The 21,472-nt window shown below is 44.8% G+C and overlaps 1 protein-coding gene across 2 annotated transcripts in view; it reads left to right on the top strand.

Annotated features, from left to right (window-relative positions):
• The first annotated feature begins 8,729 nt into the window (after nucleotides 1–8,729).
• The window catches only part of EPB41L5 (erythrocyte membrane protein band 4.1 like 5), a 60,994-nt gene continuing 48,251 nt past the window's right edge, over nucleotides 8,730–21,472 (top strand). For both annotated transcript variants that reach the window (XR_013347495.1, XM_077830027.1), the window contains exons 1-2: nucleotides 8,730–8,850; nucleotides 11,865–12,049. Coding sequence is in view for 1 of the 2 variants with exons in the window: in XM_077830027.1 (XP_077686153.1) it covers nucleotides 11,870–12,049 (180 nt within the window). In the remaining variant the exon portion in view is untranslated. The remainder of the gene's footprint in view (nucleotides 8,851–11,864; nucleotides 12,050–21,472) is intronic.

Below are 21,472 nucleotides of genomic sequence, written 5' to 3' on the forward strand. Positions count from 1 at the left end.
ACAGGGCCCCCTCTGCCTAGCTGCACAGGGGAATGAGAAGCAGATGCAAACAGAGCTAGTGTTGGTTATTTCTATCCCTTATCCCTTTCCTACCATGTTTAAAACAAAAAACAAAAAACAGGCAGAGCTCTACCTCCTGTCTCCGTGCAGTATAAAAACACAATGAATACTTACTGAAGTTCCCCTCTCCTGCATCTGGCTAGATCCCTCCAGAGTTAAAAAGAGGTCCTGGCTTGCCACGCCACCGGACAACCCTGTCCCCTATCCTCCTCCAACTCCACTTCCTTGTCTACCACTTCATTGTCAGGGTTTATTCCACTGGCCATAGTCCCTCCTCCCTCTGAAGTATCCACAGGGCTCTTGGCAGTGGAGATGGGGTCACTGCCTAAGATGGTGTGTAGCCCTTTATAGAAGCAGCATGTCTTTGGTGACTCACCAGATCAATGATTGGCCTCCCATGCCTTCTGGTATGCATGCCTCAGCTCCTTGATCTTAGCCTGGCACTGCTGCGTGTCCCTTTCGTGTCCCTTCTCCTCCATGTCAGGAGCAATCTGCCTGTAGGTATCAAAGCTCCCATCGTTGGAGGAAGCTATGACTGCACAGCCTCCTCTCCCCACAGACCCATCAGATCCAACAACTCAAGCGTACTCCAGGCAGAAGTGGGTTTGCTGCAGGGAGCCAGCATGGTCAGCTGGGAAGATGCGATGTGAGCTGTCCATTCTGAGCAAACAGGAAGAATTTCAAAAATTCCTGGGGCTTTAAAGGGAAGGGGTGCATGCCTGTACTTGGCTGCAGGGAAGCTGCGTTCAAACTGGTGACCAGAGCGGTCACAATGGGCATTGTGGAACACCACCTGGAGGCCACTTAGGGCTACATAAGCAATGCAGTGTCTATGCTGACACTGTATCACTCTAACTTTGTCGCAAAAAGCTCTATGCCTCTCGTCAAGGTGGTTTTATTATGCCGGTGTAGCAGCAGAGTTGAGTTGGCAGGAGGAGCATTGCCGTGTGTACACCTCCTCTGTTTTGTCGACACAACTGTAGTGTGGACATGGTCTTAACATAATAGAGGGAAATGTCTTTCTTTGTATGGGCTTGAGAGCATAAACTGTTTCTTAGATTTCCTGTAAACCTTGAGGTGGGATAAGGATGAATAACTGGAGTGGAGTTAAGTACTAATAAGCAGAATGGTTCTGAAACACAAGTCACTGAGAGGTCAGGTCATTGAAGTGACTTCCTCAAGAGTGTGACTTGGTGAAGACATCCTCTAGGAATAAAGCAGAGCTGAGTACTTGAACTGGTGACAAATAATACATGTTCTCCTGGAGTGTGGTACTGTGCATTACTAAGGCTCTTTGTTGTAAGTTTTCCGTTTCTCCTGCAATAGACATATAGAAGTTTATTTAATAGAAAAAGTGCGATGACCTGAGACTCAGCAGTCAGACAAGATTGAGCATTTTGGAATCTCTTCTGCTATATAGTGACTCTGCCTAATCTATACATAGGTCAGAATTTGTTTAGTCCCTTCCATACTAAAGGTATTCTAAGTTCTCTACAAGGATTGAGGTACGAGTAGGGCAGTGGTTAAACACCTAGCATGCTCTCGGTGCCAGCTTATGCACAACTTTAGACATTAGTGCCTGCTTTACTGAGAGAAAGACTGTTAACCAGAATACTAGGGCTACCCAAACTATCTTGTAATAAAGCACAGTGAGATCTTTAGAACTCCTGTTCTGTGGTTAACACTCCATATAAAGGAAGTTGGAAAAATTGGAGAGGTTTCAGAGAATAGCGACAAGAATTATTCATGGTCTGCAAACATGCCTTACTATGGGCAGCTAAAGAAGCACAATCCATTTAGCTTATCATAAAGGATCTTAAGAAGTGCCTTGATCTTAGTCCACAATTACCTACACAGGGAGACTATTTCTAATCCTAGTAGGATCCTTACTCTAGCAGAAGGCGGCATGACTATTTGGTTGATAGAAGCTGAAGTCAACAAGAATTCAAACTGAAAATAAGATGCATGTTCTTAACTGTGAGGTTCATCAACCATTGGGACATGTTACAAAGGGCTGTGGGAAATTCTTTCACTTGGAGTGTTTAAATCAAAGTTGGATGTCTTTCTGGGAGAGCTGCTCCAGTTCCACTACATATTTACTGGGCTAAATGCAAGAATAATTGGATGAAATTTTATGGCCTGTGTTCTGCAGGAGATCAGATAGAGAATCATAACAGTCCCTTCTAGCCTTAAAAATCTATCAATCTTGAATCAATGGAAACAGCATTTAAACAATTGCCACAGACTTTGGGCGGGGATCTTGCTATAACAGCTGTTTGGAAAGACAGCCCTTCTAACAGTGCAGCCTCAGCATTAGGAATTGTCTGCTAGATGTTAGTAATGGCCATATGAACTTTCAGAGGTGTACTTCTTTATTCTGGTCTACTTAAAACAAATTCTTAATTACTAGCAGACTGGTGATTTCCAGGCTATTTCCCACAACACCTGTGGCGTTTTGCATGCTCCTGTTTGCAGCTGCAAGGCTCCCTGGTATTGGAGAGTAGGAACCAGTATATTTTACAGGCTTTCCTTTCATCCCATATGGCCAGGCTCACTGTTGCTCTTCCTCCTCCTGCATGAATCTTATGCAGTCTCAGTGCTTTCCCATCTTCCCAAATCTCAGGTAAAACATCCTAGATGGGACCCTTAATGCAGTTACCTGGTGCTAGTGTCCCAGCACAGCAGCTGAAAAAGTTATTCCTGACTCTCCATCCGCACTCTTCTGCCACACACAGATCACGAGTGCTGTGCTCCATCACCTACCCGCCCGAAAAGGAGGCAGAAGATAAACAATCCTCCTAAAGGCAATCCATCAACTACCTGTAAAAATAAGTTTAAAAACTCTATTTGGTTTTTGTGGCTACTGTTTTTTGAGTTTCCCTGTCTCTCTACTGATCGCTATTTTGACTAAGGTATAGCCATTTGCTTGACTATACCCTTAGTTCAATATTAAAATGATTTTACGAGACCGAAGAGCCAAGTTTAGTCAATTTATTAGTTAAAGACAAAGCAGTACAACATGAAAAGGAGGCATATCCACCACTCCTTCCAGGAAGCAATCAATCAATCAATGTTCAGTTCATCTTACACAGAAGGACTGTTGGATCATATTAAAGAAGTTCTGTATTAAAATCACAAATGAGTTTGATTCCCCATAGTTTAAATTCCAGGGTATTACTAATTAAGAGATCTCTTGGTTTTTGGTACTGTTTCTCTCCCTCTATGTGTGAAACTTGCAAGCTGCTAATTGCGTTAGTACATTCTAAGACAGAGTCTGTTTCAAAGCAATTCACACAGAGAGACTCAAAGCAATACTCTGTAACAACAGAAACAGCACCCAGAGATTCCCAGCCCTTTTGTTGTATTAACAATTGTGATTAAAACAGAGATAGAGGATGTATGTGGATGGATTCTTGGTGTGGATAATAACTGAATGATCAGGGAGGTGCCAGCCTAAGAATCCAGTGTCCATCGGCTGAAGAAGGCGTCGAGTGGAAATAACCAGAGGACCCCCCCACCCCCCGGAGGGCAGACTGGAATCCACCCAACAGCCTCAAGGATGGGAGTACCAAAGAACAAGATAACATCTAGCAGCACGGAGCCGTCAGGAATGTGCTATCTGCTGATTGATTCAGCAACAGCATGATGAAGCAATTCCCATAGACTGGCATAGGAAGAAATCCCTATAAAAATGGACTCTAGAAAGTGAGAACTTTGGGGTCTGATTCTGCAAACCAACTTCCAGGAGCATCAGATGAGCATCTGACAAGGCCCTGCTCCCTCCTTATGTCCACGCCACCTGACCAGTGGCTTGGCATGAGCAACTCTAAGGCTGGTAACTATGATGATAACCTTGCAGAACCTGTGTGTGTGTGTTTGTATATGAATGAATGTGTGAATAAATATGAGATTGAATGGAATGTTATAACTATAACTAACTGCTTACTATGATTCTTTCTGTATTCACAATAAATGTGGTATTTTGCCTTTTTCCCTTTAATAAGATCTTGCTGGTTTTTGTTGGTATAACAGGACTGCTTAGAAAACATGCACCTAAGACTAGTTATATTTATTGTACCCGTTTGCAAGTTAGAGAGCACTCTGTATGTCACCCGCTGGTTGGTACTTGTTTTTCTGTTCCAACCTATCCTGTACCTTCCTCATTGTTTTGGATACCACATTCCAGGTATCAGTGGAAAGCACTCCGTAACCATACCAGAGCATACCTTCTTACATCTTGCTTCTGACAGGTTTTGTATTTTTCTGCAACAGACTGTTGCAAAGTGTTTTGGGATATACCTTAATATGAGTAAACTGGAGTGAATAGTATTCTGGGGAAAGCATAATACAATTCACGGTATACAATTAGCAGGATTACCCAACATTCAGATGTTACATAATGTGTGTTTAATACATAGTGATGCATACGCATAATATTTTGGCTAACAATTAGAATGTTTGTGTCCTTATGTAGAGCATAAATGGAGAATACACCTTTGTATTTATCTTGCAAGGAAGACCCCACAGGATATGTCTACATCTTGGACACCCATGGCTGGCCTGTGCCAGCTGACTCAGGCTCACAGGGTTCGGGCTTAGGGTAGATGTGCAGCCCAAACTCTGCGACCCTCCCACAGTACTTCACAGGGTCCTAGAGCTGGAGCTCCAGCCAGAGCCCAAATGTCTACACCTCAATTAAACAGCCCCTGAGCCCAAGTCCCGTGAACATGAGTCAGCTGTCACAGGCCAGCCATGGGTTTTTAATTGCAGTATAGACATACCCTTAGAGCTTTCCTGTTTCAGACTGCTTTTCTTTCACACTTCAAATGATGAGTCAACTTCAGGACCTCTTAGCCTGAAAGCCTCTCTCTGAGCAATTACCAGCTCCATTAAATGCCACCTATCCCTACTGCTCTGTAGATGTGAATGCAGTCTTATTTCATGGGATGTTCATTTGTTTCCTTAGGAGTATTCACTTGTTAGTCTTTTGGTGTAAAAAAACCAAACCCCATTTGTTGTAAGGATAAAAAGTGCTGAACCATCAAAAATTTGTGTGCGCACATGTGTCCTATGAAGGTGATGGCTGTGGCTGAGCTGATTTTTGCATGGGAGACAAACAACCAGCTCACCATGGCATTTAATTTTACATAACTGTAGTCAAATCTCATGCCTCTAAGGAAGTTGTTAATCTACAGCCCTCTTTCCCCCATTCATGTATCTCATATCAGCTTGTTCTGTGATCACGCTGATGTACTAAGCAAAAATCAGTATTTGGACAGACACCTCTAAGGGACTCCGTGCTGCAGGAAATACTGTTGGGGCTCAGACACTACAGTTCTGAGGGCCATATAAGTACCTAGCTGTCTAATGGGAGGGAGGCTGCAGGGACTGGTGGAACGGAGAGGTTGCAGGGAAGTGTCAGAGGTAGTGGCAGAAAGCAGCCTGTGAGGGGAAATCAAGAGGGAGGTTGAAGTGACCAAGGAAGTAGGTGGCAGAGAGGAAGAATGTGAGCAGATTGAGAGGAATGAGGAGGCAGGTGGGAGGATAGGACACTGGAAAGACCATAGAGGGAGAAAGTGAGTAGGGGAGGGCGCCTGTATTCTCCTCCCCTTTGTGTCCCTTTCTGACAACACAGGGTACCCTGCTGTCTCCTCAATGTTTCTCAGTGCGGCGGGTGGGAGGCAGGATAGTGATAAGAGATTGGGAATGTGGGAAATAGAATGACAGCTCCCCTCCAAGGATATGGGAGTGTGCAAGTGGAGTCCACCCTCACAGCGGCCAGCGAGTAGCCTGTATTTGTGTGCTTACCCTTAAGGTCATTTTGAACCTGACATGGTTACATATGCATTGGAGGCGGGTGGCTCCTCCTTAGGGCAGTGGCTCTCAGCCTTTCCAGACTACTGTACCCCTTCCAGGAGTCTGATTTGTGTTCCGTACCTCAAGTTTCACCTCACTTAAAAATGACTTGCTTACAAAATCAGACACAGAAATACAAACATGTCACAGCACACTATTACTGAAAAATTGCTTCCTTTCTCATTTTTACCATATAATTATAAAATAAACCAAGTGGAATGTAAATATTGTACTTACATTTTAGTGTATAGTATATAGAGCAGTATAAACAAGTAATTGTATGAAATTTTAGTTTGTACTGACTTTGGTAATGCTTTTTATGTAGCCTATTGTAAAACCAGGAAAATATCTAGATGAGTTGATCTACCCTCTGGAAGACCTCTGCGTATCCCCAGGGGTATGTGTAACCCTGGTTGAGAACCACTGCCTTAGAGGTTGAAAAATCAGACAGGCTAAGAAGAAAAGTTTCGGGTGGTAAGTCCATTTCCTGATTTTTGTGGTGGGGGGGCGGGAGCTCTGCCTCATGACTTTTGAATGCTGGTAATATCCTCTGTTTCCACCTAGACATAGGAAAAAGGAAATGGGGATGGTTTCTCCCTTGGGTAGGTGCCTGTGTTGGCCATGGGAGACGAAGGGGGCACCCTTATGCCAAAATATCTTGCCTTTCTATAGCAAGGGTCATCCTGGGGATCTCAGAATATTTCAGGAACATTAAATGCAAGCAGAGTAAGGAAAAACTGCACTTCCATGGTAGGTCTGTGAGCCTTATGGGAAAGATGGGCCATGTTATGTTTGGGGGATAGAAATCAGGCACATGGGTAGTTCACTTGAGTTTTCCCAGGGGATTTTGAAGCAAAACATAGCATCTGAGAAAACACGGAAACCAAACCAAAAGGCAGCTAATAGAAAACTTGTGCATGGAAAGAATTGTGTGCTAGTCAACCTACAAAGCCATGGGGGTATTGTACAGTCTGTGTAGGTGTGATGTTACCCACGAAAGAAGCTGGTCTGTGGAAAAGATGGGACTTTTTACAGTTTGCATTTGGCTCATCTGGTTAGAGGGCTGAGTGTCTGGAGTAGCATGTACACGAATCCTGTTCCTGCTACTCCAAACTCTGCAGGGAAGTACATGAGTTACAGTGACTGTCTATTTGGAGGCATGAATTCACAATAGCATCGGACATAATGTTCTGGCTCATTTTCTTAGGTTTTTTAATTAACATCTCCATCTAGTGCAATGTGGGTTGATTTGTCTACGCCTCTGATGAGAACCATCATTATCTTATGATAGTTTCTGAAACAGGGGCCAGGGTTCTGCAGCTGCCAGGAGTTGGGTCAGAGCTACTCTCTCCTAAATACCCTTCCCTGGTGGCATTACTCTTTTAAAGTTAGCATTTATAGACTCATAGAGACATAGGGCTGGAAGGGACCTCAAGAGGTCACCTAGTCCACCCCCTTGTGCTGAGGCAGGATCAAGTAAACCTAGTCCTAGACCATCCCTGTTTACCAGCGGTTCTCAAACTGTGCGTCGGGACCCCATTTTAATGGAGTCAGCAGGGCTGGTTTATCCTTGCAGGGGCCTGAAACCGAAGCCCGAGCCCCACGGCCTGGGGTCGAAGCCAAAGCCTGAGGGCTTCAGCCCTGGGTGGCGGTGCTCAGGTTACAGGCCCCCTGCCTGGGACTAAAGCCCTTGGGCTTTGGCTTTGTCCCCCAGTTCAGGGCGGTGGGGCTTGGGCTTTGGCCCCCCACCTGGGGCAGCAGGGCTTAGGCGGGCTCAGGCTTCTATCCCCCCCCTCCTGGGGTCATACAGTAATTTTTGTTGTCAGAGGGGGTCATGAGGCAATGAAGGTTGAGAACCCTAAAAACCTCCAATGAGGGGGATTCTACAGCCTCCCTTGGTAACATATGCCAGACTCACAGGCATAGGTTGCCAGTGCTGCATACCATCTCTCCTGTAATTAGTGTTTAACCAAGCCTGGAAAACTTTGTTCAGGCTGCTCCTGTGCCTTTACTTGTCAGAAGGGTAGGAACAGTGGTGTGCTTCACTATCATTGCCACCAGGGCGGGGGGAGAAGTGGGAGGTGCGCTGGGGAGGTTCCATGACATGTCCGCTGTAAAAGTGTCCTCACTAGGCTCCAGAGTTAACAGGCACCTAAAGGACAGAGAGCACCTCCTGCACTCAGCCTTTGGTTTCAAGTGTGGGGTGTGGCCAAAGGGAGGGGCCCTTCTCTTAAAGGGGAGCTTCCTGTGCTCCTCCAGCCCCTCTCCCCAGCCCCAATGGAACTGCTCCTGCCTCTCTCCCTGGTGCCTCAGGCTGGTGGCACTGTCCTGCTCTGACCGCACTGGAACCAGGGCCCTTTTAAGAGGAGCAGGTACTTGTTACCTATGCCCGCCCTCCTATCATCAGCAGCACTGCCCCTTTAAGGAGAGCTGCTCTCTGTAGGTCCTATGGTGGGTGACTGCCACTCCAAGGAGAGGTGGTCCTACGTCGGCCCTCTGGCAAGTGGCACAGCGCCTTTAAGGGGAGATGGTCCTGTGGAGGCGCTGGGGGAGGGTGGCAGAACCCCTTTAAGGAGAGGTGGCCCCGCGTAGGCCCTCTGGAGTGTGGTACTGCCCCTTTAAGGGGAGCTGTTCTCTGTGGGCCCTCTGGTGGGTGGCACGGCCCCGTAAGGGGAGAGGGCTCTCCGTGGGTCCTGTGGAGCGTGGCATTGCCCCTTTAAGGCGAGCTGACGCCCTCGGGCGGGCGGCACAGTACCTTGAAGGGGAGGCGGGGGAGGGACCTCGCGGAGCCGAGCGGCCATTTTTGGCCCGCCGGCCGGTTCTGTGCCCGCCCCCGAAACCGCCCCAGTCTCCGCCCTCCGATCCCGAGCCGCCGCGGGGGCTCGCTCCTACTGCAGCTGCCGGGGCCGGCTCCGCTCCCGAGCGGGGCAGCAGGTGAGAGGGGCGGGGCGCTGCCGGGGGTCCCCACGGGCGCCGGCAGGCTGGGGGGGGGGGGCGTCTGTCAGGGCAACCCCCGCGTGGTGTAATGTGGGGGCGAGCCCCCCCTTTCCCTGCAGCCCCCCCACCCCCCTCCCCGCCACCCGCCGGTTCCGCTCCAGCCGCCCTCCCCTCTATTCCCCCCCACCCCGAGTCGCCCCCGTCTATTCCCGTCTATTCCCCCTCCCCCCCGACCCCCGGTTCCGCTCCAGCCCCCCCCCCCACTGGTGTACGGGGGCTCCAGCCTCGTGGGCGGCCCCCCCGCCCCGTGGGCTGTGCCCTGGCCGGGGATTTGCCCCTGGTTGCTGCCCGAAGGACCCCCCAGGCGCGTGCCGGGCGGGGAGAGGGAGCCAGGCAGAGGATCCTCGCCAGGCTCGGCCCGTCCCGGGAACCCGGGTGGGGTGTTACACGCCGAGAGAGACGCGGGTCTGCCCCGGTCTCGGCCGGTCGGGTCACGGCCGCCCCGCCTGGGCCGCCCCGCGTGATTGCGCCGGAGGCACTGGCCGCGTCCCGGGCTTAAATGGGGGGGGCGCAGCATGAAGACGGTTCAGAGCTGCTGAGCTGTTCGCCGCGGTCTGGGCATTCAGGACCTCTTCCCCCACCCCCCTCTGGGACTCTCTCTGATTTTATAGCCAAGGGAGGTCGGGAACAATCTCATCTCCGCCGAGGTATGAGACTAGGTGTCTACGCCGCGCACACACACACAGCCCCCCCTCCTTGTGACAGTGGGTCTCAGAGCCCCTGGGTCACGCTGCAGGGCTAGAACTAGCAGATGTTTGGGCTCAGGCTGGTGCCCCGGCTCTGAGAGCTGGGTCCAGCCCAAGTCCAAACGTCTACATGGCGATTTCTCGCCCCGCAGCCTAAGCTGGGGTCGGTTGACCCAGCCTCAGAGCCCGCTGCCCTGTTGTTGTTGTTTTGTGTGTATTGAAACTTTTGGGGGGACCTAGAAAGAAATCTGTGACTGTCTGCTGTGTAAGGAGCATAAGTGCATCCACTTTCTCCTCTGGAAATCCAGGCAGGCCACATATGCTTTTTGTAGTTTTATTGCATGTGTGACTTAGTGATGGTTCATTCTCTAATTCTAAGCCTTTCAAGTGTTATTTAAAGGTGCTTGAATGGTATTTTCCTGGGCACCAGATAAGGTAAGAAGCTATAGTTATTTGTTTTCTAAGCAACGAAGCTATCTTTTATAGGCAGCTGCTGTACACAGGAATCTGTTACATCTACAAATTAGTGGAACAGTCCAAATTGTGAGGCAAAATAGTTTTGTACACTGTTTTTTTGTTTTGTGCGCGTCTTCCTCTTCAGTTGCTCTTTTCTGGGTAGATTTGCCAAGCATGAAGCATTGTGAAGAAGGGCAAGAGGAAGCCTGAGCTGTTCAGCAGCTCCTTGCAAGCAACCTGTTGGATGTCTCTGTGAACAGTTATAGCAGAAGCATGTGGCTTCCCACTGTCCTGTTTAAATACTAAACTGCAGTGGGTAGCTTTGTAAACTCTGCTACTGTTTTTTTGGGAGGTGAAGACAAAGAGGAGACAGAAATGAAATGATGTTCAGCTTGCCATTTTCTGAATGGCTTCTTAGTTAGATTTTCTGACTGTCCCTTTAAACCATATATTTTTCATTTTAATTAAATATGAGATATAGGCCTCATCCTTCTAGTCTACTAGTTTCAGTAAAACTGACGTTATGAATGGCAGCAGATGTTATTGGATTATATTATGAATGGGAGTGGATATTATTGTGGGTTTATGACGCAAGTCATATTTGTAATTTTTTTTTTTAAGTCTCTGTTGCTATTGGTCTTAGTTAACTTTAGAGGAATTTCTGATTTGCACCGTGATAGCATGTGGCAGGCAAGTCCAGACAGAATACGGAAGATACGTTTGGTGTTTTTTACTTTTGGGTTGTGATTAAGGTTGAAACTTACAGGGAACCAGCTTGTTTTGACTCAAATGTGATTCATGCAAGGTGCAAATCTCCAGATGCTTGTCATAGCACAGTTTAAACCACGGGTTCAGGGGTGACCTTCCCAAAACAGTCTTAGGCCTTGTGTGCATTACAAATGCTATGGAACCTGGCCACAGAGGAGGCATCACATGAACTGGTTACAAACATGTTTTCACTTTGTAGTGTAGGCTGGGTATTACCTTTTGTGTGATTAAGGTCCAGATCATACTACAAACTGGATCAGCTTTTAGATTCGCTGGTTGCAAACAACTGAATCCCTGCATAGAGCATAACTGAAGTCAGCGGGGCTGTGCTAAGGTACAGGCTTCCACCTGTGCAGATCAGCTTACAGGATGGAGGCCCAAGCTTGGAACTAACTTAGGGGACTTTTCTGTTGTGACTCAAGTCCCTGATGGGATTGTATTTGTAGTTTAGATAGGAACTTACAGCCTGGGTAGGTTTGCCAGCTCAGGCACTCATCCACCTAAATCAGCGTTTCTGTGACTGAAAGGGAATAAATGTGTACAAATTGTCTGATTTGTTTATAAATTGGATTTTGTGCACAATCCAAAGAGTATTAAGAACTGTTTGTAACTTGTTCCATATGAAAAGGGGAGCATTTCAATCAGGAAAGTAGCCTGGGAGAAAGCATAACTAACTATTTTAGGGACATAGAGAAATTTGACTGCCATGGGTATAAGCTCACTGTTAACGGTGTGAGATCTGAATAAGGAGTCACTGGATTTTCCTGAAATACTTTACTTTAAGCACCCGAGTTGTCTTAATATGGTGCTGGGAACCAATCCCTGAATCCCATTCAGTGTTTCACTAAGGCTTTTATTTGGGATTTTCTAAGGAGCTGAAAGGAGTTAAGCACCCAGATCCCTAAACACTTCAATTGAATTTGAGTCCCTAATTCCATTAGACCCCCTGGAAAATCACAGGCTTCATTAAGTGCTGTCTTAGATTCTTTTGCTTTCTTGAAATGTTAACATCTGTCCTTTCTTTGTCTTGGGGCTCCATAGCAAAGATGTTACGTTTCTTTCGACGAACTCTGGGGCGTCGGTCTATGCGCAAGCATGTGGAGAAGGAGCGGCTAAGAGAGGCCCAAAGAGCTGCAACCCACATCCCTGCGGCGGGAGATGCAAAATCCATTATCACTTGTCGAGTATCGTTGCTGGATGGAACTGATGTCAGTGTGGACTTACCGGTATGAAAGAGAGACAGCTGCTTTTTAAACACTATTGACTTGCATCAGTCAGGTTCAGTTGTTTATTTTCTATGAACTGGATAAAGCTATATATGCCTGTTTGTCATAGCAACCAACCCAGATCTATTAGCATCTGATTATAAATATGTGCTGAAAGGATAATGCAGTGGTTAGTCAGTGCTGTCAGTTAACATGTTCATTGTGCTGTAAATATTGAATGTTTTTCACTGCGCTAGTGAGTTGTGGCATACTGAGGTAGGTCTAACTTAGATGGAGAGATGCTTAGCAGCATTTGGGGGTGGTTCATATTTCCTTTTCAGTCCTGTGCATGCACATTGGAGGAGAAGTTAAGCCCCTTGGTGTAACTCAGTTAATGGGAGTGATGTGCAGGGAAATAAAAATTGTTTCTGAAGTTCTGTTACCTTTTCATTCAGCAGCTTTCTACCTGATATCTATGTAGACAGATTACTGTTGGCATGTACCAGATTATTGAAAGTTCACATCCTTAAAAATCTGAATGCTGACTTCTCTGATAAACCTGCGTAAAGAACCTTAAATAATATGTTTGATTGTGTGTGATGTGTCTGTTTAAAAATACAGGGCAGCCTAAAGAGCTGAAGATCATTTGTGTGTGTTTGTTTGCTTTGCATGATGACGTATTGGCCAACAGGACTGACAATGGTGACTGCTGCCACTCACCTCTATTTAGTTTATAGCTATGTCAGTGATGTCTTGTTTGAGTTTGAACAGCCCAGTGTTGAGAAGCTGTGGCTCACTGCGGCTCTCTTAACGTATGACTAGATCATGAAAGATGTTGACTTCGGTGTGAGTTGCTCAGTACCAATGAGATTGTCGGAGCCACTGCTCAGAATGGTTGCTCTGCAAGTCCTGTCTTAAAGCAAATGGACTTTCTCTCATAATTAACTGTTCAAGAATGTGTTAAAATTAGGGCTGTCGATTAATTGCAGTTAACTCACATGGTTAACTCAAAAAATTAATCGCAATTAAAAGATGAATCACGATTAATCGTGGTTTTAATTGCACTGTTAAACAATAAAATACCAGTTGAAATGTATTAAGTATTTTTGGATGTTTTTCTATACTCTCAAATACATTGATTTCAGTTACAACACATAATACAAAGTGTACAGTGCTTACTTTATATTATTATTTTGATTACAAATATTTGCACTGTAAAATGATAAACAAAAGAAATAGTATTTTTCAATTCTCCTCATAAAAGTACCGTAGTACAATCTCTCTATCATGAATGTTTAGCATATCTGGCACGTAAATACTTTGCAATGCTGGCTACAAAAGTGCCATGCGAACACCTGTTCTCACTTTCAGGTGACATTTTAAATAAGAAGTGGGCAGCATTATCTCCCATAAATGTAAACAAACTTGTTTCTCTTAGCAATTGGCTGAAGAAGAAGTAGGACTGAGTGGACTTCTAGGCTCTAAAGTTTTACCTTTGTTTTGTTTTTGAAAGCAGTTATGTAACCAAAAAAAAATCCACATTTGTAAGTTGCACTTTCACGATAAAGAGATTGCACTATGGTACTTGTATGAGGTGAATTGAAAAATACTATTTTTTGGGTTTTTTTTACAGTGTAAATATTTATAATAAAAAATAAATATAAAGTGAGAACTGTATACTTGGTATTCTGTGTTGTAATTGAAATTAAATATTTGTGGATGTTTTCTACATTTTCAAATATATTCAAGAAATGGTATTCTATTATTGTTTAACAGCATGATTAATCGCAATTTTTTTTAATTGCTCGACAGCCCTAGTTAAAATAGCATTGGGCATTCTAGGGATTGCTTGACTATCGAGTAGTACTGTGGTGGCAGTGAGGTACAGTGGCTGGAAAATAATCCCTTCTCCAATACTTGAAACAGAGTTCCTGAATTTTTAAAAAAATATTAGAAACATTGCATTTATAGAGATGTTGTCTAAACTGACTAACAAATAAGGCCTTTAGAGTGAGTAGTAAAATAATACGCCCCTGTAAATTTTGTTGAAACAATATAAGTAGCATGTCCAGGGCTGTTTTGTATGTAAAATGCTTGACCTGGATCCAGAAATGCCCACAAACACTTTATAATCACAGCTGCAATAGTAAGTACTAAAGTAAAGTGACTGTACACAACTAGAACAATAATCTTTCTGCAGCTGGTGCTGGCTCTACAGGCAAATTCCTGGTGTCTGTAATAACATTTTTGATTCTATGAGGAACATACATTGATCTTTGAGAGGTGTCACGACTTATCATCCAGGTGACTAAATGTAAAGATGAAGGCATAAGTTACCTTTTTTCTTTCTAGAAGAAATCTATCATTCCTCTTTCTTGCTCCCTTGGAGACTTTTGCAGGCTAATCATTATTATCCAGGAGAGTTACTTCCTTGCCTTCTGTGAAATGACTTGGTCAGCCATCCAGTACTTGTGCTCCAGGAGTCAATGTCACCATCACACATGCTAGGCCTCATTTGTGGCTGTCTGGGAGAACAGTAACTGCAAATGAGCATGCTGTACTTGTGCAGCTACTTGTAGTATTTATAGTGTGGTGGTGGTGGTTAGCACAAGTGCTTGCTTTCCACAGCAGCACTGCTCATTGGCTTCTTCAGAGACTTTCCATTAATTTAAGATGACTTACTGGTCACACACTCTGCCTTTGTGTGTTGGGGAAGAAGGAAAAAGTAGTGGAAATGCAGGGTGAAACAAAGAACTTGAACACTGGTTAGAACACTACTGTTTCCTCCTCTTTCTCACACACATCCGATGAAGTGAGCTGTAGCTCACGAAAGCTTATGCTCAAATAAATTGGTTAGTCTCTAAGGTGCCACAAGTACTCCTTTTCTTTTTACACAATCTGCTTTGATTTAAGGTAATCTTTCCATTCAAGGGCCTGTTTTGATTCTTGTCTTTGGAGTGTATGGAACCCAAATGTTTCTGGAGTGCTCTGAGAGAGAACAGCTTCCTACAACAGACACTTAACTCATGGGGTAATTGGACTGGTAATGGGCTTTTGTCCTTAAGTGTCAGCACAGAAGTCACTAAGCATTCTGTCCCCTCTCTGCATCCTCACATGTTGCTGTCGTTGCTGATGTCCTGCAACAGCTAAAATGAGAGGGAAGGCAGCTAGAGTGTTGAAGGCGGAAGTCTTATGCTAGTTGTAAATATTTTTTGAAGTCTTATGCCATGGCACTGCAGGAGGCAAGAAGAGTTTCCTTGACTACAACATTATGTTGTTCCTTGTGTGTGTGTGTGTGAGAAACTTTTCTTTCCTTAAAGAAAATCATGAACAACTGGTGCCACGCCTGACCAAAATAGTGAGTGCCTCTTTCAGAGAAGGAATCTCCCCTTTCTCCTTCAAACACTTATTAGTCCAACCAACACTGAAGAAACCCATCCTGAATACTTCAGTCATAGGCAGCTACAGCCCAGTGTCAAACCTGCCGTTCCTCAGGAAGCTCACAGAGAAGCTAGCAAAAGGTCAGCCATAATGAGCTCATCTGACATTCTGGATCCTGCACAATATGCTTCAGGCCAGGACATGGAACCAACACCACTTTAGTGCACTGTTGGATGATCCCTTCCAGTCATGGGTGGAGGACAGACATCCATTTTCATCCTGCTGGACCTCTTTACAACATTTGTCACTGTTAACCGTAAAATGGTGCTCTCTCGCTTGAGAGGTGTGGCAGGGGTTCATGTGCTAAAGTGTTTTGAGTCCTTTTCTGGAAGGATGCTCCCAAATAAGTAGTGATGGGGAAACTGCATCTCCATCACCAGACCCCTTACCTGTGGAGGTCCGCAAGGATCAGTTATCTCTCTGGTCCTTTTCTGTGCCTACATAGGTGAATTGGTCAGATGACACTGACTTAAAGGCCAGCAATATGCAGAAGAGACACAGACTATTCTTCATCACGTGTAACCAAACTGCTACCACCAATATGGCTCAATGTTTAGATAAGATCAACTCTTAAATGAAGAACAGCTGGCTGAAGGCGAACCCGAACCAGATGGAGGTGAAGTATTTTGAAATGTGTGCAGCCATGGTGCAGTATCCTTTGGTTGAAGATACACTTGCACAATCCATCAATTCAGTCCATAGTTTAGGAGTACTCATGGATTCCTCATTGATGTAGAGCTCTCACATAACCGCATCTGTGAGTAACGGTTTTTACCATCTCTCCTTGGCTAGGAAACTCAGTCCCATCCTGGCAGATGAAGATCTGGCCTCAGTTATTCAGCCTCCATCACAACTTGGCTGGATTACAGAAATGCAATATATATGGGTATGAAGCCTTCAGCACTTAGAAAACTCCAACTACTGCAGAATTCATTGGTGTGTCGGCAACACAGGTCACCAGGGACGTATCAGACCTGTCCTCTGCTGTCTACACTGGCTTCTCATAGACCATTGAATCAATTTCAAAATCTCAGTCATTATTTTCAAAATGCTCCATAGCCTGGGCCCAGGCTATCTAAACGATCATCTGAAGCTCTGGGACAAGCACTGTGGTCAATAACTTTGCTCCTCTGGCACAGTGAAACCCTCTACCACAGCAGTAAAACTCGTCCAAGCAGGAGACAGAACTTTCTCTAGGTGTGGTCTGAGACTATGGAATGAACTCCCCCCAGGAACTAAGGACGATCGCAGACCTCACTACTTTCTGATAAACACGTAGCTTATCTTTTTTAATATGTATATATCTGTTGCTATCGAAACAAGACACTCCACTGCACATGCTTCTCCCTCAGATGAGAGAACAAACAACGTGTGATTTGAGTAGTCACATGGCTTAATGCACTACTGAAAAACAATCAGATACTGTGATGTGTGGAATAAAAAACTATATAGACTAGAAGAATAATGTATTATAGCAGGGGTGGCCAACCTGCGGCTCCGGAGCCCCACGCGGCTCTTCAGAAGTTAACACGCGGCTCCTTGTCCAGGCACCGACTCCGGGGCTGGGGCTACAGGCGCCAACTTTCCAGTGTGCCGGGGGGTGCTCACTGCTCCACCCCTGGCTCTGCCACAGGCCCTGCCCCCACTCCACCCCTTCCCATCCCCTCCCCTGAGCCTGCCGTGCCCTCACTCCTCTTCCCGCACCATCCCCCCGAGCTTCCTGCACGCCACGAAACAGGTGATCAGGAGGTGGGGGAGGGAGAGGGAGGTGCTCATCGGCGGGGCTGCTGGTGAGTGGGAGGCGCTGAGAGCGGGACTGATGGGGGGGCTGCTGACTTATTACTGTGGCTCTTTGGCAATGTATATTGGTAAATTCTGGCTCCTTCTCAGGCTCAGGTTGGCCACCCCTGTATTATAGGTTAAATAGTGCTACTCTTGAATAGGATTTTAGTTTAAAAGTTTTTCCCAAGTGTGCCTCAATTTCACTATTTGACTTCTTTAATTGTCCATGCAATTTTCTGTTTTCAGAGAAATGCATGTAGCAGACCCACCAATCCTTATGAATGCTCCACTCATCTCTACCAGCTGAGTCCAGGATTTTAGCATCTATCTCCTACATATAGGTTTCTCCAATCTGTAGTGTGGCAAGGAGGGAGAGGAATTTTTAGAGTGGTATGAGATCTATATTGGGAAGCAATGGGATGAAACTGGATTAAATAAAGAGCTAGGCTGATTTGCAAGAACCATTTTCTCTTTTGCTTAAAATACTTCTCAAACTTGCTATGTTAATTCCAGTTGTAAGGCTACAATCCATTTTCTCACTTATGAATGTATGTCTTGTTTAGCATGGAAATTGTAAAATGAAGCTTTTTCTGTCGGTCATAATTCATTGTCATTAAAACTAGGAATTATGTAAATTAAATTCAGACTGCTCCCTGGATTAGTGTTAATTAGCTAAAAAGTCAATTTAAAATTTAGAAGTAATGTTTTATAAAACACATTGAAGATGAAAAGTGCTATATAAGTGCTGATTGCTTCTAGCCAAATTAAAATTCCAACATGGGACTTCCTACATGTCCTGTGGCTGTGGAGAAGGAGACAAAACCTGTTCTAGAAAATTATTGCTGCTAGACTGTTTTGTATTTCTGACGGGGCGGGGAAGAGTGGAAACATTATTTTCTGAAACTTCGTGTGTGGGTTAACTGTCTGGTCTTGAAACAGGGTTATTGTGATCATATATTTTACTCTATGCTGAAAAGTGTTGTCATATATATTTTTTCACATTTATGAAAAAAACGTTTAGCCACTTGTGCCGTAATATAAAATACACAATACGATATAAAGGATTGCCATCCATTAAATAATTTTGATCCCTTAATTGCACTTGTAATATTGAAGAATCATTGCTGTAAATAAAGTGATCGGTCTCCTTCCTTTCCTGTTTGAATGTTTCCATAAATATTAAAAGCCAGATTTTAAATTTTCATCACATACCCTCAGCCTACAAAAAGGGTATTTTGAGCAAATGAATACGCATTTGCAGAAACACATTCCATGACCACAAGTGGCAGTCCTGAAAATTTGGCTCTCTTAGTTCAAGGATGTGGTCCCTAATTGTCAAAGCCTCAAAGTACGTTCTTTACCTGTAGAGCACTGAAACTGAATAGGCAGTCCTAAATCACATGACCTAAAAGGATAACAGCGAATATTGTCAGTGACTCAACTTTCCAGTTGAATTGAACAAAGGTTTTCATTACTGCAAACATGTGACTCTTGTATGCTTCTATCCAAACAAACTCCTGAAAGATCCACAAATGGGACAAAAAATAGAATTAATTCTTCCGTCTGCTGAAGCCCAAACCCCAGTGCCCTAGGCTGAAGCCAAAGCATGAACAGCCTAGCTTTGTGGGCCCACTGTGGCGTGGGGCCCCAGGCAGTTGCCCTGCTTGCTACCCCTTAATGCTGGCCCTGGCTTTTAATCTATTGGATATGCAGAAAAAGAGTTGTTGTGGCATAGGTGTGCTGTGGAGTTTTTATACCATGTCGGGGGGGGGGCTCGGAAAGAAAAAGGTTGAGAACCCCTGGCCTAGAGGACAAATGTGGTAGAAATATATGATGATCCCTGTCCCAAAAAGTTTACAATCTAAAGAACAAGATTTAGCAGGTGGATGAGATAGGCAGGCCAGGGCAGAGTGTTTGGTAAATGCAGAAGGGAGGGGGTTTTTCTTAACTGACCTCTGATACTCTGAAAGGAATCTTCTACAGTTCATTTCTCCTAGAAGTATTATGACTGCAACAGGGAGCTGGTTTGGGGAATAGTGAGTTTAGTAGTGACATAATGGAGATGGGGTAGAGATCTTGTGTTTTTCAGGCACAGATAATCCCTTCTCCCCAAAAGGGATGGGAGTGCAGGAAAGAAATTACCTCTTGACAACTTCCTTGGGTAGTAAAATGGGTGTGGGGTTTAAAAAAAAAAAATCTTTATTTTGGGTTATTCACATGCGGGGGGGTCAGGCAGTGTAGAATAGTAAAAGTGTGAGCTGCCCAGCCTGTGAAAATGCACTTGTCTGTACAGTGTAAGGGTCATATCCTCAACTGATGTAAGTTAGTATAGATCCATTAAAGCTGTGTTACACCAACTGATGATCTGACCCAGTTACTGGGAACAACTTTTTTTTGGAAGGAAGCAGGTCGTGAAGCCACTTCCATTTTCTAAAACTGAGCAGGTGCTGGCTTATACTGTAAGTACAAATCTGAGACACGTGAACATGACTGATTGTCCATAAGGATACCCTTCACCACTGACAACCTAGATATGAGCCTTGGTTTCACTTAACCATTGACGATGGGTTGTTTGATTTAACTCCAGTCTCTGTGTTACCAAACAACTGCATGTTAGTACAATTGTTGACCTTTGATGAAGAAAACCATGGTACTGGACTAGTAAGGGGTGATGCATGGGAGTGTGCAGTATGGCATCCTCCATGGAGGAGAGGTGAGAGCCACACTAAGACGGCTCCTCCCCATAGTTAATTTTGGAGGGGTGGGGATTATTTCCCACTATGAGGACACTTCATGTGTGTCTGACACAGAAAGTCATAAATATCCCCTAGTAGAAGGGTTTGGGGATCTAGTACATCATATTCCCTGATTGTTTCCTCCTAAAGAGTGGTGTCTCACTCTTAAGCAGGAAGCTGACAGTTGATTTAGGTCCAGGGCTTGTCTACACTTGTAAACTTACCCAAAATAGCTATTCCAAAATAATTATTTTGGAATAATTATGTTGGCATAAGCCCCTGTGTGGATTAACCTAAACCAGTAAAAGGCGCTCTTGTTCCGGAACAAGTGTGTCCACACAAGGCATTATTCAAAAATAGCTATTTTGGTACATTTCAAATATAGACAAGCCCTTCGCTGCCCTGTACTATTCAAAGACTTATTTTATTTAAACAGCCCAGCCCTCTTGCTGTTAGAGGGTTTTTTCCCCCTATTACCTCCTGCCTAGTTTAATAACCTACATTAATCAAGCGTTGGGATTTCAAGAAATTTCATATGCATGAGGAGGTTAATTTGTCTCCCTGAAGGGAGAACCAGTCTCAAATTTAGGTCTGTTTGTGGGTGAAGTAGTTAATGCTTTATTGGAAATCATTAAGCAACTTGGAAGCACTTAACTGCTTGTCCTTTGAGGTAACCCCAGCTCTGCCAAAACACACAAGGTAAGAGTGAGATCAAAATACCAGTCTAAAAAAAACTGAGTGTTTCTACAACTGAGTTGTTACTTTATAGTCTCTTGAATGGAAATGCAATAGAAATGTATCTTTGCTATTCCTTTGGAACGTGCTGGGAATGGCAGTTTTATTGAACACAAGTAAGTTTATGTGAACCCATAAAAAATAACTTATTGTAGAGTTCATCCCTTGGCTTCCATTAGTTAAACATAGACAGTAGGAGACCTGTTTAACAAACCTTTGGGAATGTATGTGTAGCTCCCAGCAGTGGAGTTTTCAACTAAAACTTTAAAATTTGTTTAACTTACACCAAATGGGTATTTTACATTTATTGTTTGATATAAATTGTGTCCATAAAACTGTGCGTGAGGGATGCTGGATTGACAGGGCCAGTAGTTAAGTCAGAAGCACAGTACAGGCAGGAATACAGGCTTTCCCACCAATACCTTAAATCCCATCCTTGAGGGACTGCCTCCCGCGGAATTTAGTCTCTGTCCATTTGGTCCTTTGTCCCTCTGCTTAGACTGCCAAGGTAGGTACCACTTGTGATGTGGACATCCATCCACTGGGAAATAAACATCCATGAATTTCAGGTGTCACTGAGTGGCTTTTAGACAATAACAGCTTTTACAACCTGAGCCAGGGTCAAACTGATGTCGTAGATCAGGGGTGGGCAAACTTTTTGGCCTGAGGGCCACATCGGGGTTCTGAAACTGGGGATGCACAGCCTTCCCTATCCAGCCCTCCATACAAACAGCCTGGCCCCTGCCCCCTG

Source organism: Eretmochelys imbricata, chromosome 11, assembly GCF_965152235.1.
Source record: "Eretmochelys imbricata isolate rEreImb1 chromosome 11, rEreImb1.hap1, whole genome shotgun sequence".
Taxonomy (NCBI): Eukaryota; Metazoa; Chordata; order Testudines; family Cheloniidae; genus Eretmochelys; species Eretmochelys imbricata.